Source organism: Nomascus leucogenys, chromosome 11 (assembly GCF_006542625.1).
Source record: "Nomascus leucogenys isolate Asia chromosome 11, Asia_NLE_v1, whole genome shotgun sequence".
Lineage (NCBI taxonomy): Eukaryota > Metazoa > Chordata > Mammalia > Primates > Hylobatidae > Nomascus > Nomascus leucogenys.
The window spans coordinates 66,170,424-66,187,322 of NC_044391.1; the positions used below are offsets into that span (position 1 = coordinate 66,170,424).

The 16,899-nt window shown below is 40.1% G+C and overlaps 1 protein-coding gene across 1 annotated transcript in view; it reads left to right on the forward strand.

The window, feature by feature from the left end:
* ANO6 (anoctamin 6) overlaps positions 1–16,899 on the forward strand; it is a 214,361-nt gene that overhangs the window by 182,575 nt on the left and 14,887 nt on the right. The window contains exons 13-17 of the mRNA XM_003252262.4: positions 1,368–1,593; positions 2,632–2,801; positions 2,999–3,096; positions 8,925–9,055; positions 16,212–16,417. Of these exons, the coding sequence (XP_003252310.2) occupies positions 1,368–1,593; positions 2,632–2,801; positions 2,999–3,096; positions 8,925–9,055; positions 16,212–16,417 (831 nt within the window). The remainder of the gene's footprint in view (positions 1–1,367; positions 1,594–2,631; positions 2,802–2,998; positions 3,097–8,924; positions 9,056–16,211; positions 16,418–16,899) is intronic.

The following is a 16,899-nucleotide window of genomic DNA, read 5'->3' on the forward strand; positions in this document are numbered from 1 at the left end:
GGAAATAGATCACAGGAGAAATGTAATGCCTTCTCTACAAGCAGATTTCTTAAAGAGCAAGAAAAATATCTTTTTTAACACTTAACTTTGGTTGCTATAATCGTAGCTAATACTTACGTAGTGCTTTTCATGTACCTGAGCTTAATATTGTTTTTACCTGAAGTAACTCATTGAATCCTCAACAATTCCATAGGTTAGGTGCCATAGTATTCCTAATACACAGGAGAAGATATTGAAGCCCCAGTGGAGCTAGTACTGAAATAGAGGAATCTAGCCCCAGGACCATCCTGTAATCACTCCCTGTACTGCTCTCCACAGGTGACAACTGGCCTCTGTTACTATCAACAACGAGATATGGTTTGCTTGGTCCTCAGTTTCCCTTCTCTGAAACTTTTCTGTCATCACAAGTAGTCACACATCTTGAGTGCATGGTTCTGGAGAAAGTAGATGTAGGGGAAACAGTTTAAAGATGCCTCTCCAACAGTGTCTAGTACTGTGTATCAAGTAAGGAAAATTCATGGGGCCTTTAATGTGCGTCATTGAGTGGTGAGAAATCTGCTTACTGAGAAAGTGAAAATCTCTCTTACTGGGGATTATGCAGTCAAAAATACAGTGGACTAGTGGCGTGAATCTTGTGGAAATACAAGTACAAATGACTGCCAGTTTAAGGTCATAAGATCTGAGTGTGAAAAGTGTGTGAAGCTTTTATCAGCAGAGACCTGCTGCCAGTACCAACAGTTAGCTCAGGGCACCTCTGTGCCAGTTTCACTGGCAGTTCTCAGACTCTCCCCTGCTACAGTGATTAAGACAAAAGCTAGCAGCTGCTGACACTTCAATTGGTGATAGCTTTTCTGTTGCAAGGAAATGTAGCTCCCTAATGGAGTATGAGTGAGCAAAAAGCATTAACTCACAACTTACATAATTTAGTAATTGTAGAAGGGATGTTTTCTTTGGTTCTACACTCATTTTTTTCCTTCTACCAGAGTATGCTACTAGTTGTTCCATTTTTATGCTGTCTGAAGATACTCTTTTTTAAACAGACTTTTTTTAGAGCAATTTTAGTTTTACAAAAAAATTGCACATAAAATAGTTTCCAGTTCCCTCCCACCACCCCCTGCACCCAGTTTCTCCTGTTGTTAACGTTTTACATATGTGGATGTGCCTTCTTTTCACTTCCATCATTCCTTTTTCTTTTTAAAAAATTTAACATGCCAGACTTTCTACCACACCACCCCCCCGGCCCCGGTATCACTTATGTGAGATTTACATCACTTACACACAAACCTTCTTAAGTGTGAGTTCAGTTTTTAATAGTACAAGTGCAGTTATTGGTGAGTCTCATGCTACTGTGTTTATTGTGCTTTCAGATCCTATTGATCATTGCTTCAGTTATTGGGATCATTGTCTATAGGCTCTCGGTGTTCATTGTATTTTCTGCAAAACTTCCCAAGAACATTAATGGAACAGACCCAATCCAGAAGTACCTGACTCCACAGACAGCCACGTCCATCACGGCCTCCATCATCAGCTTTATAATTATCATGATTCTGAACACCATATATGAAAAAGTGGCAATTATGATTACTAACTTCGGTAAGGTCCTACTATAGCTTAAGTAACTTCTGACATATTTTTAGAACCTGCCAAAAATAGAGACTGTTATCGTTTAGGCTTTTCAACTCCAGTAGGTTACAATTTTTAGAAATTTTCAAGTGTAAACATATTTTCTCTAGCATGTATGGAAATAAATTATCTACAGCTTTGCATTAGTAAAAGGAACAAAGCAAAGACAATCATAATGTCCAAGCTCTCTGTAAACAGATCAGTGCTGAATAATGTTTTCAATTACATTAGATCATGTACTCTATTGTTGAAAGTCAATAGTCTCTTTATTGCAAATAAGTGGAATAGGGTCATGGTTCCGGTGGCAAATATGTTCCTCCGTTGCTGAGAGGACAAGCTATCACACTGCTACGTGTCTTCCCTGTGCTGTGCTGTTCATATTAATATAATTCTCATCAGCCCTTGATTTTTTAATGTGTTTCTTCTCTCTGGCTTGTATCCCAGGCAGCTGCTTAGTGGCCAAGTTAAGTGCTTCCTACACTGCATACGTCTGAGTCATTCTCTGAATGGCCTGCCCAGTGGTCATCTAAAATGATCAAACTGATTCAAACTCCACACTAGGAGGATGACCTGTTTTGTCTTTCCCAAATGCGTCTAGCAAGTTGTACCTTGGTTTGCTTGTTTTCTTCAACAGACCCACCTTATTGCAATTCAGGAAAACAAGAGCATATCATTTAGCAGGCAGTTCAAAAATAATTTTCTGTCACTTATACCCATGGCAGTTCTTATCTGATAACACTGGACTTGTAAATTTTAAGGAACAGTTGATTTTTTTGTGGGGCAGGGGGAACATGTGGGCTATTGTATTCCTACGGTGAGGGAGAACTCATAACAGTATGCAAACTTGGAATTAACACAGTGGCTATATTAAGGAATTCAAAACAGCTTAAATGGAAACAGTGTGAATTGTATTTTTTTTACGTGTTAACTCATGTATCAGTATTTTTTATTAGAGTCTCAAAGCTGTTCACAATTTTAAAATCCTATTTCCCCTTCTTTTAACTACAGAACTCCCAAGGACCCAGACTGATTATGAGAACAGCCTCACCATGAAGATGTTCTTATTCCAATTTGTCAACTACTACTCTTCATGCTTCTACATAGCATTCTTTAAGGGCAAATTTGTAGGCTATCCAGGAGACCCAGTTTATTGGTTGGGAAAATACAGAAATGAAGAGGTATGAATATATAATTGTATTATCTTGCCAATTTAAGCTGAGTTTTCTCTCAGTTGCCAAAATGAATAGTTCTTTATTGTAAATTCCTTAGATTTACTTTTTAGCCTAAACAGAACAAATATCAGAAAAATAGAATGCCTATATTTCAAGTTAGATCCATTGAATATTTAAATAGTATTTTCTTTTTAACCTTCTAGTGTGACCCAGGTGGCTGTCTTCTTGAACTGACAACTCAACTGACAATAATCATGGGAGGAAAAGCAATCTGGAATAACATACAAGAAGTATTATTGCCGTGAGTGTTAAATTGTATAGCCATGGGTAAAAGGACAAGGAATAGAACAGCCCACCCACGCAAATCATTTGCCTACATAGCCACGTAGCCACATAGCTGCATGTCCACCTCTAAGTGGATCAGAATCTATTGTCATTAGAGGTCTCCAGACAACATAGTCCAACCAACAATGGAAATGTATCCAGGATCTAATAATTGTATTTTAAAACCTTCATTATATTTAATGTAAATCCCCATCTGCTAGAGTTTATACCTCCTGGGCTATTGTTGGTGACTGACTAATCACAGCCCTTTGAGTGATAGCACTGGTTAGAGCTGTGAACTGTGTATTTCCACAATTTCTCATATCCTCATATCCTTCCCCTCTCCTTCCTATATATTATGCATTTAAAAGTCAGTATGAATTCCAGTCACTATATTAAGTGATATATATATATATATATATCATTTAATCTACCAAACTATCCTTATTTTTATCTCCTTTTTACTAATGAAGATCTGTGGTTTAAAGAGGTTAAATGATTTACCCAGTTTCACATTAGCATTAAGAGGCTACTGTAGGATTCAAATCCAGGATCCCATGAGTACAAACTTTTAAGAATAGAGTTTCTTTCATGATCCTAAGGCACTAGGATATATAATGTTTTAAGAAATAATTGTCTAAAATAATAACCACAAAGGTTTTGACTTACTGTTGTTTTCCTAAAAAATGAGAACAACAGAATAGTTGTACTTTAAATGTTAACTAAGATTTCATTGCCCTTTGCAGTTTTCACTTAGGCCCCCTCCCCTACCAAAGTGTAAAGTCCAACACCATCTGCAATTTCTGCAAATTTCAGGGAGCTTTTTGTTTTGGTTTTCTATTGCTGCTATAACAAATTACCCCAATATTAATGGGATAAAAACAACATGTAATATTTTATGGTCCCGGGGGTCAGAAGTCTCACTGGACTAAAATCAAGGTGTTAATGGGGCTGTGTTCCTTTCCAAGGGCTCTGGGGTGAATCTCTTTGCCTTTCCTAGCTTCTGGAGGCCACCATCTATGCTCCCTGCCTTGTAACCTCTTCTCCATCTTAAAGCCAGCAAAGTTTCATGTTTTTGACTATCTTCTCTAGTCACCTCTCCTGCCTTCTGTCTTCTTCCCCCTGTCCCCCTCCTCTCATCTCCCCCACCATGTCTTCCCTTCTTTTGTTTAGAAATGAAAAACTTCCACCTTTATAAAAAGTCTTTTATCTCACTATATAGCTGGGAATTTTTTAAAATTTATCACCCTTCTTTACAGGCTCTCGCCTCCTGCCATGTTGCCCTCTTCCCTCCATCTCATACAACTTCTTTCTCCTTTCTTCTACTCTTGGCTTTTTTCTCCCCAGTCACCAAGTTTCTGTTCATTCTCTTTATTGAGCAGTTAACTCACCCTGGGTTTCAGTGCCTCCTTCCAGATTTCTTTAACAGGTCTTATTCTCCATCTTCAATGGAAACTGTCAGGGTCTTTCTCTAAACAAAGATCTCTCTCCTTCCTCTTCCCCCCACCCAGGAAGGAATTCTGGCTTTAGCTGTGAAATTCTTTTTTTTTTTTTTATCCTACTCTGCAGAAAACAACCCTCACTTTCATTGAGCTCATATTCAGATTTTTCCAGATAAGTAAAAGTAGGTCATGCATAAATAGTACTGTGTTTCTAAATGAAAACAAATATATAAAATTGATGAAAGTCTTAATCCATTCTGAGATTAAAAAGGGTTTTCTGAAAAAAGTAGGTTAATTATTTAACACTATGTTTCGGTAACATTGGTTTTTAGCAGCTATTTCCTAAACTGGAATTGAGAAATTCATATGAAATGAGATTTGTTCACATGAAATATTTTAAAGGATGAATTATACTATCCGTGGTTTATACTTTCACTTCAAGTAAGCTCATTGTTGAAAATTACAGTGATATGAACTTTGCCTTCAAATTTCTCCCCCTATGTTTTCCTGTTTGAAAACTGGAATGCTGAGTGTTAGCCAAATTAGAGAGTGCCTGGTGCTGCTTCTCTTTGTATAGGTGCCAGTTTTCTTACCTTTTTTATACAAAGTCCTAATTTATCAAAGATATATCAGCCAGGTGCCATGGTTCACACCTGTAATCCCAGCACTTTGGGAGGCCAAGGTGGTTGGATCACCTGAGGTCAGGAGTTCGAGACCAGCCTGACACCAACATGGAGAAACCCCGTCTCTACTGAAAATACAAAATTAGCCAGACATTTGGTGCATGCCTATAATCCCAGCTACTCAGGAGGCTGAGGCAGGAGAATCTCTTGAACCTGGAGGCAGAGGTTGCAGTGAGCCGAGATCACACCGTTGCACTCCAGCCTAGGCAACAAGAGCAAAACTCCGTCTCGAAAAAAAAAAAAGATATATCAGTTATCCTTTCTATCCAAAACTATACCCACCCCCCAAAAATACATAGAGAAAAGCCTTATAAGTCAGCAATTGTTTTCACATCGTGTAAGTATGTCAAGAGAAACATGGAGAAATGTATTTCACCACACATGTACCCTCCTCTTCCTTCCTTCCTCTCCTGCGTTTGGGCCCATACCCCTTGACTAGGATTCTTGCAACAAGGAAAGGAGCATATCTGGCTCAGGGATCTAGGTTCCTTTTGGGGCCTCCCCAGTACCTGGCATATGACAGGGACTCAGTATGAAGCAGCTGAGTGAATGAATAAGTGCCTTATATGCATCAGATACATCACATCAGTAAATTACGGAGTTGTCAGTGAGACCCAGAGAGCAAGCTCAGAGCCCTCTGGCCTTCCCAGCTCTACCTTAGTGTTTTGATATTTAAGGTATTCCTGGGGATTTTATTCTGTTCTTCATAAAAGGCTAGTATAATTCCTGTGTTAAATAACTCACTCTGGAGAAATTTTTATAATAAAATGTCAGAGATAATAGAATTAAGGATCCAAAATGCCTGTAGCATCATTTGTTTGGTATTTAAATAGTAGATAGCTATAATTTTCCTTTATGTACATTTATACATGTATATTGTAACATAAATGCCTCTTCTTATATAAATAAGTATACTTATTTATATAATAAGAAAAAAGAACTGTTTTAGGAGAAAATGTCCCTTCTCAGGATAGGATTTGGAGAGAAGATGAGCTATAGGCAATCAGAGTCCTAAATATAGGTATCCCTCACTATCCACACTTACTCTCTAGGTTCAGAAACAGTAAACTGATACATAAAATAGATTCAGATAGTGAAGGATGCTTGTATTTCAAAATTAGCAAGTGGGAATACTGTAGAATGTCCTAAACAGAAATGGTGATCATCTCCAGTATGTGGATTAAATGTGATAATGGAGGTGAAGAGGAAGTGAGATGTAAAGTGCTTCTCACCATGTTTTGTACAAAATAAGGACGTAGTAAAGCCTAACTTTATGATGTGGCTATGACAATACACATGATAAATTCCTATGGAAATTATTTTGTAACCCCTGCTTCTAGCCTTGGCCAGGGAAAACCTATCTGGTGTGTATATTTTTCTAAAAGTTTTGTGGGTGATTCTCATGTGAAGTCAAGATTGAGGTCCCTGCACTAGAAACACAGACCAATGGAAAACCCCAAACATGAGTGGTTCAACTCAGGAAAACCAAACAAGAGGCTCAGCATCTGTAACTCAGAAATGAAAGCTAGTAAGAAAGACTTCTAAGATGACTTGATATGAGAAGGAAGTGCCAGATGACACAAGTAGTTGCCAGGACAGAAGTTTCGTCCTGAATCTGAATTTTGATGTGATTTAGAGCCCAGATAGAAAAAGACCTGCTTCTTTGAGAGCATGGAAAGGATTCAGCAAGAGGCCGAGGCTAGAAGTGTGGGAGGCAGAGCAAAGGATAAACCAATAGAAACCACACCCAGTGACCTTAGAGTTAGGTGTCATGAAGGGTGATGGAGGTGTGTGGTCCTTGGTGCTACCTGAGTCACATCCCCCCCTGGAATGACTGCAAAACTGCAGATTCTGGAGCTTATCTCAGACCTTTTGGTTGGGAGCATAGGAAGCTGCACTACTCACAAGCATTCCACGTCGTGCTGGTATGTGCTGAAGTGGGAACCACTGATCCAGGTGGCCTGGATAACTGAGCCAAGAGTCTACGTAATATAGGCCATATTTACACTTGGCCTCAGCCAGTGCAGCCTGTATTGCTCGACAGAAAATCCCATACAGCAGGTTTTGATGTGTTAGGAAACGTACTACATCTGTTACCTATTTTGAATCATTTAATCCTGACAGCAGCCCTGGGCAATGTAGGTTTTATCACCCCGTTTTATTTTTTTTTTTACCAAAGTTAACCATCTAAGAAATAGAGTGTGGATTCAGATTCAGGGGTGTCTGAACTCATATCCCGTCCACTTTCTACAGCCTCCTGCTGCCTCTCTAACATCATCGAAAAGAAAGAAGTGGAGAAAGATTGTGAGGTCAGAGACATCTCCTGTAGTAGAGATAATTTCCCCTGAGTAAAGCTTCAGTAGCAGTCAGTGAAAAGTGAGCCCTGAGATCAATAGCAGTGGGAAACCCAGCAGAGTGAGCCGTTTGTACTGCCTGTCTTATGCTGGCTGGGTGTGCACGTGTGCACATGTGATGGAGAGGATGAGGGTCTGCCTGGTTTTCTTGCAGTAACTGTCCTCAACCATCATGCGGTGCCTTCTCATTGTCAGAATTTGAAGTCCACACCCACATGTTTAATCAGCCAGTGTATCCAGATGTTAGATCTGTATTTGGAGTTGTTGTTATGCCTCTTCTGATGACACCACAGGTAAACCACAAGCTGGCAGTTGCTTGAGGGGACAACAGTTCTCTATGCCACAGGTGCACACCTCATTTTACTGCCAACTCAGATTTCTTTTCCAGACAGATTGCCATAAAAAGGGGGGAAGCACTTAGCCACAAGGCTTTTGAGAGAGGGAAAAAAACATGACATAAAAAAGAGACAGTGGGTAGCTCAGCGGGGCAGTATCCAGGGGTGGACAGAGCGCTGGGATGCAGTCCAGGCTGCTTTCTCCTTGCTCTGCACTATGACCTGGAGGAGGCGTTTCACTCCTCTGGTCCTTAAATGATTCAGCTTAAAATAGGAATTGGACCTATTTTATCCAAAGTCAGATTATGTCACTTTCCTACTCGGTGCCCTCCAATGGCTCCTCACTTCCCTCAGAGGAAAAAAACGCCCAGATCCTGACAGTGTCTCTTATCCCCTATCCTGCGTGCTGTCTGTGAACCATGGAGGCCTGCTCCTGCCTCAGGGTCTCTGTCATCACCGTTCCCTCTGCCTGGGACTTCTTCCCCCAGGCTTCCCGCTCCTTTGTCTCCTTCACATCCTTATTCAACATCATTCTGAAGGAGGCCTTCACTGGCCACTCCCTAGACACAAATGCAAGCACTCCCTGCCCTACTTAGTTTTCTCCACAGCACTTACCACCAGCTCACATACTGTATCTTGTTTTCTCTGTTGATTTTCATACTGGCAAGACTATTTTGAATGATAAGGGGGAAATGAAAAAACAAACAGCTGAAGTTAAATAAAGGAACCTGCCTTTTAAAAATTAAGCCGCCCATAGGAAAAAAGGAGAAAAGAATAGTAGCAGCTGCAGCTTTGATAAACCCTGGTATGTAGTCCTATTTTTCAAAATATTTTGGAATAAGGAGGCAGAAATAAAAACAAATTCAGCATACAAACAAAAAAATCGTTTATTGGGAAGATTACTTGTGCAGCTTTGAGATAGCAGCAAAATATTTTTATGACCTTGGCCTGATAATATTCGTTCTAATTTATAAATTGTTCTTCTTGGCAGCTGGATCATGAATCTAATTGGGCGATTTCACAGAGTTTCTGGATCAGAAAAGATAACCCCACGATGGGAACAGGACTACCATCTGCAGCCTATGGGCAAACTGGGATTATTTTACGAATATCTTGAAATGAGTAAGTTGTTAGTGAAGTTTTTAGTGATATAAAACATGTTAGAGTATGTTGTGGATCCCAAAAGCATCTGTTATTGAGCCATATTAACATTTAGCATATTGAAATGAAGAAGAGTATGTTTTTCTCCACTAGATAAAATTATGCAATCCGGCTTTCAGATAAGGTGGTCACGTGTGTCTTTGTCAATATTTATGTTGTAAAAAGCTAGAAATTTATTACTGAGCAATGAAATGGAATATTCACTGAGGTACATCTTTACCATTAATTCTTTTTGTTTGTTTCTTTTGAGGCAGAGTCTCTCTCTATAGCCCAGGCTGGAGTGCGGTGGTACAATCATGGCTCACTGCAACCTCCACCACCCAGGTTCAAGCAGTTCTCCTGCCTCAGCCTCCTGAGTAGCCGGGATTACAGGCATGCACCACCACACCCAGCTAATTTTTGGACTTCTAGTACCGACGGGGTTTCACCATGTTGGCCAGGCTAGTCTCAAACTCCTGGGCTCAAATGATCCACCCACCTCAGCCTTCCAAAGTGCTGGGATTACACGCATGAGCCACTGGGCCCGGCCATCTTTACCACGAATTCTTAAAGCATTCTAATCATGTTGTCTGAGAATGAACTCAGCAACTATAATTAGATGTGATTCAGCTTGGCCTGGAGTCCATGCAGGCACAGCTGTTGACCGATACACTTCTGAACTGAGTCAGTTAAGCAAGCCTGCAGGAGCATGCAGCTTCGTGGCAGGAATGGTCCCAGGATGCCCACTTTCACATCTCATGCCTGCCTTTGACAGCCTATGTATTTCTTTTGGCCAGTTGTTTCTGCCTGGTTCCTTGAGTGACTTCATGGCTCATAACTGGCCTGAATTTGGAACCATTGTGCTGGTCTGGAATTAAGGTTTAGCACAGGTCCTCCTCTCTTTCCTAAATGCCTTGGTCCATTTTTATATTATTTGCTTGGACTCTTAATTCTTTTCAGTAGAACTTGATTTTGACCTCTCGGTTGCCTTTAAACGGAAGCATCTTAAAATAGATTTCCATAGGAAACACCACCTTTTGTATTATGCATGACACGCTTGTATCTAATAGATGGCTAACAATTTACATGTTTTTGATCTGTGCCCTTTCAGCTAACCATTGCATTGAATTACAGTTTTTTAAGCTTAGGAGAACAGAAAAAGAAACACATCATTTTTGTTGACAGGCTTTGCGTTTATACATAGGGCTTTGCATGTTGGCAAAGACACCCCTTTGTGGTTCCTGTTTACAAGTCTGCATTAGAAGGTGGTTTTTATTAAATCACATTCTATATATAAAATAATTGCTTTTAAAAATATACATTATACATAGAAACACATTTGCTTCCTTCAGTGAGTAAAAGGTTCATCTTGTGGCTTCTTTAGTCAACAGTACTTTGCAGCAGCCCGGAGCCTGATTTGAATTTCATTTTTGCTTTGTTATGTTTTGTGACCAGGTTTTATTAAGGGTGTAGCTGCAGTACATGTATAGAAGCTGTCCTTAGTTATTATTCTGCTGATTTTCAGAAGGACTGTAAGACAATTACCTGTTGTTCAAAAATGAGTCATAATTGTAAATATTTCTTATTGGAACTATTAGCAGCATTTAAAAAAATCCTGGGGCAGAATGTCATTTATTATTTTTAAAAAGTTCTTTTTCTGTAGTTGATTAGTCAAATAAATGACATCAGAAGGGAAGGTTATATGGTCTTGTGCTTTGGGGAGAAGTTGATAGAACTTTTAGAGTTTCATAGGCTCTTTAAAATAGTTGTCAACCAAATAATTCTGCCTCATCCTGCCCTACAAGAAAGTATAGAATAACAGCTGTTATAGACAGATTTTTAGGTTTATTAGGTTGTTTTCCTGTTATCTAAATGGTATCTAATGACTTAGAAAACTTGATTTCTGAATTTCTGGGAGTGGGCAGTCTGTCACTGTGTGGGCAACAGGAGAGTGAAATCTGTGTTTTGTCCTTCTAGTCTGTGAGAGACATAATTTCCAAGTGCCTTTTGAATTGTTTTCATTTCCCTAAAAATAAACATTGAGTGCCTTTGGTATTGGTCTCACCACCACACAGTCCCCTCCTTCCCATTTCCCCATATTCCTTAACAACACCACCATCTACCTTTTAAGTTGTGGCTCTTACTGCTTAAGGGAAACATCTTCCAGAAAGCAAGCCTGGAGCCTCCACCCTTGCTTGGCCTTGCACCCAGCCTCAACTCTCTTTCCTTCTTTCCTACCTGACAAGTCCTGCTGAGCCTCAGCTGGGCCCCTGAACTTTTCAGACAGCTTTGCTGCTCTTTTCTTCTAGGCGTTAGCAGCACCTGCTACCTGCCGTGGTGGTATACGCTTTGTGCCTGCCTCTCTCCCCATTGCACCGAGCCTGATGGAGGCAGCTACCACGTCCTCTGCTAGAGCGCCAGTGCCTGGAACCTTGTACTCATAAACATTTAAGCAACTTGAACTTGGAGCTCCAACACACATATATAACTGTTAGTTGATTTCACATTAACATCCCTCACCCACTTCTCACCAAGTTCTGTATGACCTGTTTGAGTGAAACGTTTTTTATTTAGTGAATTTCCCACCATCCTTTGAGATTATTGGAGTAACTCTGAGCTGTTAACCCAAATTGCTTCTCTAAGAGTGTTCCTGACTCCAAGTACGCAGACACAGAACATAAATGTAGTTGTCTGTATTCAAACCTGGAAGCCATAAGTACTGTTTTGTACTCAGTAATGTACTGCAGACACAGGTGTCCTGAGAATTTGATGAGGCCTTCCTGGTGGGCAGGTGCCATAAACGGAGTGCACTGAAGTGATGAGTGGGCCCTGTTTGTCTCTGGCACTGCCTCTTCCACCCTTGCCATGGTTCCTTGATCTCACTTTCATCTGTCTCCAAGTTAATTTTTAAAAATCTGCTAAAACAATGACCTTCATATATGATTTTCTCCATGTAATGAATATCAGCTGTTCTTCAGCAGCTCCTTGTACCCCTTTCTTTTTCTTCCTCCTATGCTGAACCCACCGATGCCTCCGCTGCACTCTCCAGGACTCAGGCCTTCTTCCCTTCATGCTCTCATCTCTACTTGGTTCGAGCCCATCACCTGCCATGAAGTCTCCTGACCTTTGCAGGATGAGCTTTCCAAAAGGGCAACTAGGTAATTGGGAGGATTTGCAGGCCTCCATTCTCTTCATTTGTTCATTCATTCATTCACTCATTCATCCATTAAACATTTATTAAGCACTTGCTGTGCCAAACACTCTCAGTTGCTGAAGGTACCAGGGCACTTGGTCCCTCCCCTCATGGAGCTCAGCGCTTGGTGCATGGTTAAGGAGAATGCTAATCAGACTTCCTTGAGCAGGTGATATTTGAACTGGATTTTGAAGGGTGAATGGAAGTTAGTTATCTAAAGTATGGTGAAGAGAATGGACATTTTGTGTGGAGAGGTGGACATATTTAAAAGTACAACAGCTTGGTCAAAGAATGGCAAGTGAACAAGGGATTCACAGGTGGGAATATCAGGTAGGCAGGGGCCATATCATGATGGGTCTAGTGTGCTTAGCCAGGGGACTTGAACTTTATTCTTAAAGAAATTAGGATCCACTGGAATATTTGTAAACAAGATAACTGCATAACATTTATGTGGAATAAGATCAATCACGCAGCAGAATGGAAGATAATATTTTGGATGAGACTCGTGGTGGGAGGGAGATGATTTAGGAGGCTACAGCAGGTAACCCAGACAACAAGTGACAGGTGCCTAAATAGTGGGCATAGGAGTAGAGAGAGGGAGATGGATTTGGTAAGTGTTAAAGGGGTGAATTGCGTAGCAGATGAGGAATAAAATTAAGATAACCCAGGAGACCGTATATGCAGGGCAGAACATAAGGAGAGGAGCTGTTCTCTAGGAAATGGCTCAGCGTTGGATATTTTTAGCATGAAAACATCTGAAAGGCAATGTCCATTAGAAAGTTGGACACAACAGTCAGGAACTCAGAGGAGCCATCGGTGAGGCAATGAGGGTGAATCAGGCATGCCTAGCAGGAATATCAAGAGAGATGGACAGAGAATTGATGATGAGGCCCTGGGGGAAAGGGACATTTGAAGAGTGAAGAGGGGAGGCTCACAAAGAAAAAGAAGAGCAGAACAGTGGGAAGAAATCTAGCAGAGTTGTGTCAACACAGGGAAGGCTTGACAGATGATAACGTTGCTTCAGAGGAATTTGGACATGATGGAAAAGGGGCATGATGGAAAATACAGAGGGGGAAGAAAGGAAGAGCCAGCACCTACACAGTCCTAATTGCTAGACCTGGGGTGGGAAGTGGAAGCAGTGCTATAGCTAGGTAGGGCTTTTTTAGTTTTTTTTTGTTTTTCAGTATATATTTTGACTTTTTAAAATTAAGTAAAAAATCAAGGGGAAACAAATATTCCACAGCAGGGGGACTGTTTGGCCATGTCACATAAATCTTGGCCATACATTTCTTATGGCCATGTCACAAGAAATCACAAAAATCAGGACTGAAAAGGAACATCAGCTTATGAACATGCAGCCACCGGCAAAGTTAGCAAGAGTAGGTCCAGTGCAGTTTGAGGGTCTCAGCAGGATGCGGGGCTTAGGGACTAGTTACTCTACCACTTGTGAAAACTCAACTGTAACATGTAGAAGCAAGCAGAGAAAGCATTAGAGAGCAGTATAGGATTATGAAAAAGTTGCAGGCAAGGGTTTTTTTTTTTCACAGTGGGTGTTTTGCGTTGACTTTTTGTTGTTGTTATTCTTGGTTTCAAAAGTTGCTTATAAAGGTTTTCTCACTTGAATATCAGAACACATTATATGGGCTTTTTCTGGTGTTTCATTTTTAATATTTTTAATCCATCTGGAATTTATTTTGGTGTCAAAAGCGATGGCCCCATACCAATTTTTCCAATGACTTAGCTAGCTGTGCCAATACTTGCATCCACTGCTTCAAAGTATCACTTTATAATATATACAAACCCATGAATATTTGCAAATTCATACTATCTATTCATGTACTAGTTCTAAACTGTTTCAATTACCATAGCATTATAATACACTTTAATATCTCCCAGAGCTATCCCATTTTATTTCTTCAGAATGTTCCCAATACTGTCTATGCAAACATCCCTGTTCATCATTTTACCTGTTTATATTTCTTGAAGAACTTTAGTATCACTTTTCAGCTTTTTTTCTTTTCTTTCTTTGAAAGACAGGGTCTCGCCCTGTTGGCCAGGCTGGAGTGCAGTGGCACAATCCCAGCTCACTGCAACCTCTGCCGCCTCATCTAAAGTAATCCTCCCACCTCAGCCTCCTGGGTAGCTGAGACTACAGGCTCGTACCACCATGCCCAGCTAATTTTTGTATTTTTTGTAGAGACAGGGTATGTTGCCTAGGCTGGTCTCAAACTCCTGGGCTCAAATAATCCTCCCACCTCAGCCTCCCAAAGTGCTGGGATTACAGAGATTAGCTGCCATGCCTGGCTGACCTGTCAGCTTTTTTTCTTAAATCCATTTGGGATTATTAACAGAATTTACATTATTATTCTAAATTATTTTGTGGAAAAAAATTTAATATGTTCCAGAATTCAAGTTTGCCCAAGCAAGAGTTTGGCACATCCTACCACTCATTCATTCATCATTTTTGTTTTTTCTTAATTATCATAGTAGTCTTACTTTTGTCATTAATTTATTTCTAAACAGTCTATGTTTTTGTTGTCATTATAAATGGTACCTTTTCTCTTTTGGATTTTTAAACTAGGTTTACTGATAACATAATCCTAATCTCTGGCTTCTCTTGAACAATCAGGAGATCTGACAATGTGGAGCCCTCATTCCAACATGGCAACTATGAGCTGTCCCTTTCCGTAGGACACACACACTTGCTAGTTTACCACAGTTGACTGGCTGACTCCACACATGGCTATTACTTGCATGCCCTGGGGGCTGATGAGTTATTTAGGGTTGGGTGAGTCATAGACAGGGATGTTTATCACTGCTTATTGCTGCTGCTCATGACTCTATAGCATCACCAACTCTGGTCCTTGCCTGGCTTACTTCTCTGCATGAGTGCTCCTGCCTGGCCTGTGGGACTTACTGGATCCTTCTAGCCCTGTCTGCTCTTCTGCAACATGTCCTTTGCCTCTCTGACCAGAAGCAAATGCCAGCTCTGCTTGCCCTGCCACACCCTCCACAGGAAGGTCGACCTTCCTGACAGAGTCGTCTCTGCCCCTTGTCTGAGCACAAGGCCTAATGGGACTCTATGTTTTCCTCCCATCCACAGTCTTAGTTACACATCTGTATATGTTTCCTCTGAAGGTCTGCCAGTTAGGAGGGCAGGGTCTAAAGCTTGAGGATATTTTCTTTCTTCTTCCTCTCCATGGTATCACTTACCCCAAAATCTCCGCTGCCGCCTTTTTAAATAAGGCCATGTCAATTACAAACAAGGAGAAAAGACCTTCTAAGCCACCAAATTTTGACTTATTATGAACACAAGGACTGCAACTAACTTCAAGATTCTTAAGGAAGGATATTATAACTTATTAAGACACTTTTGTCACATATATTTCTGTGATTTCTAATACTGTCAGGTTCTCTGAATGCACTGCAGTTGCATTTGCAGACTCAGGGGAGCTCACTCATTTGCTTGTTCTCAGCATATTTCTTCCAACGTTCTCTAAGCATAGCCTTCCCATGGGTCCATTTCTTTTTCTCTTTAACTTGTTAGATAATGCCACAATATTTCTTTTTTCTTAAAAAAAAAAATCCTAAACCACAAATCATCTTCCAACATTGTATTTCAACACTGAGAATGAATAATATGCTTATGATGTCTCAAGTTTATTGCCAGTGAATAATTCTGGTTGACTAAAGATGTCTAAATATATTGTTCCTATTAAGTATATACATGTGAAGGAAACAGGCTATAATTAATCTTCTTTCCAGAGATTTTATCTTTGTGTTTTGTTTGAATCCTTTCACTGTTGAACACTAAATTATTATTTACCACAGATGTGTTTTCTCTCTGGGATTTAGTTTGTTTGCCTTTCCCTTTCAAGAGTAAAGGAAAATATGTTGTCCTTCCATCCACCACCACTCCATGATGTGTGTCCATTCCATTGACAGTTATTCAGTTTGGGTTCGTCACCTTATTTGTGGCCTCTTTTCCACTGGCCCCTCTGTTGGCTCTCGTGAACAATATATTGGAAATAAGAGTGGACGCATGGAAACTGACCACCCAGTTTAGACGCCTGGTACCAGAGAAAGCCCAAGACATTGGAGCATGGCAGCCCATCATGCAAGGAATAGCAATTCTGGCTGTGGTGACCAATGTGAGTAGACCTAAGCTTTACAGGGTAAAGACCTTGAAGATGCGTTAGATTTTCTACCTAAGGAATCAAATGTTTAGTGTTTTTTTAAATGAGAGGAAGATGCTAAGTCTCATCCATATAAACAATATAGTTGCTATATATAAGCACTTGTTAAATGTATTTTCATTTTGTATATAATTATTTTTAACTGTCAAGACCTCCTACACAGGTACTGTTATTGCTCATTTGCTAAAGTTTTTATTCAGTATGAAATATGGTAATGATAAGAAGTACTAACACTTTTGATCTTCATATAACTATAAAAGGAGTATCAGAAAATGCTTTTTTATAATGTGGATAGAAATCTGTTCATTTCGAGTTTGAGGGCCCTAAAATAAGATCATTCTACCGTGTTTTACTACACATTCCAAAGCATCAACCTAAAATATTAACTCTGATGGTGAAGTATAAACACTTTGTGCACTCCTAATTACCTTCCTTGA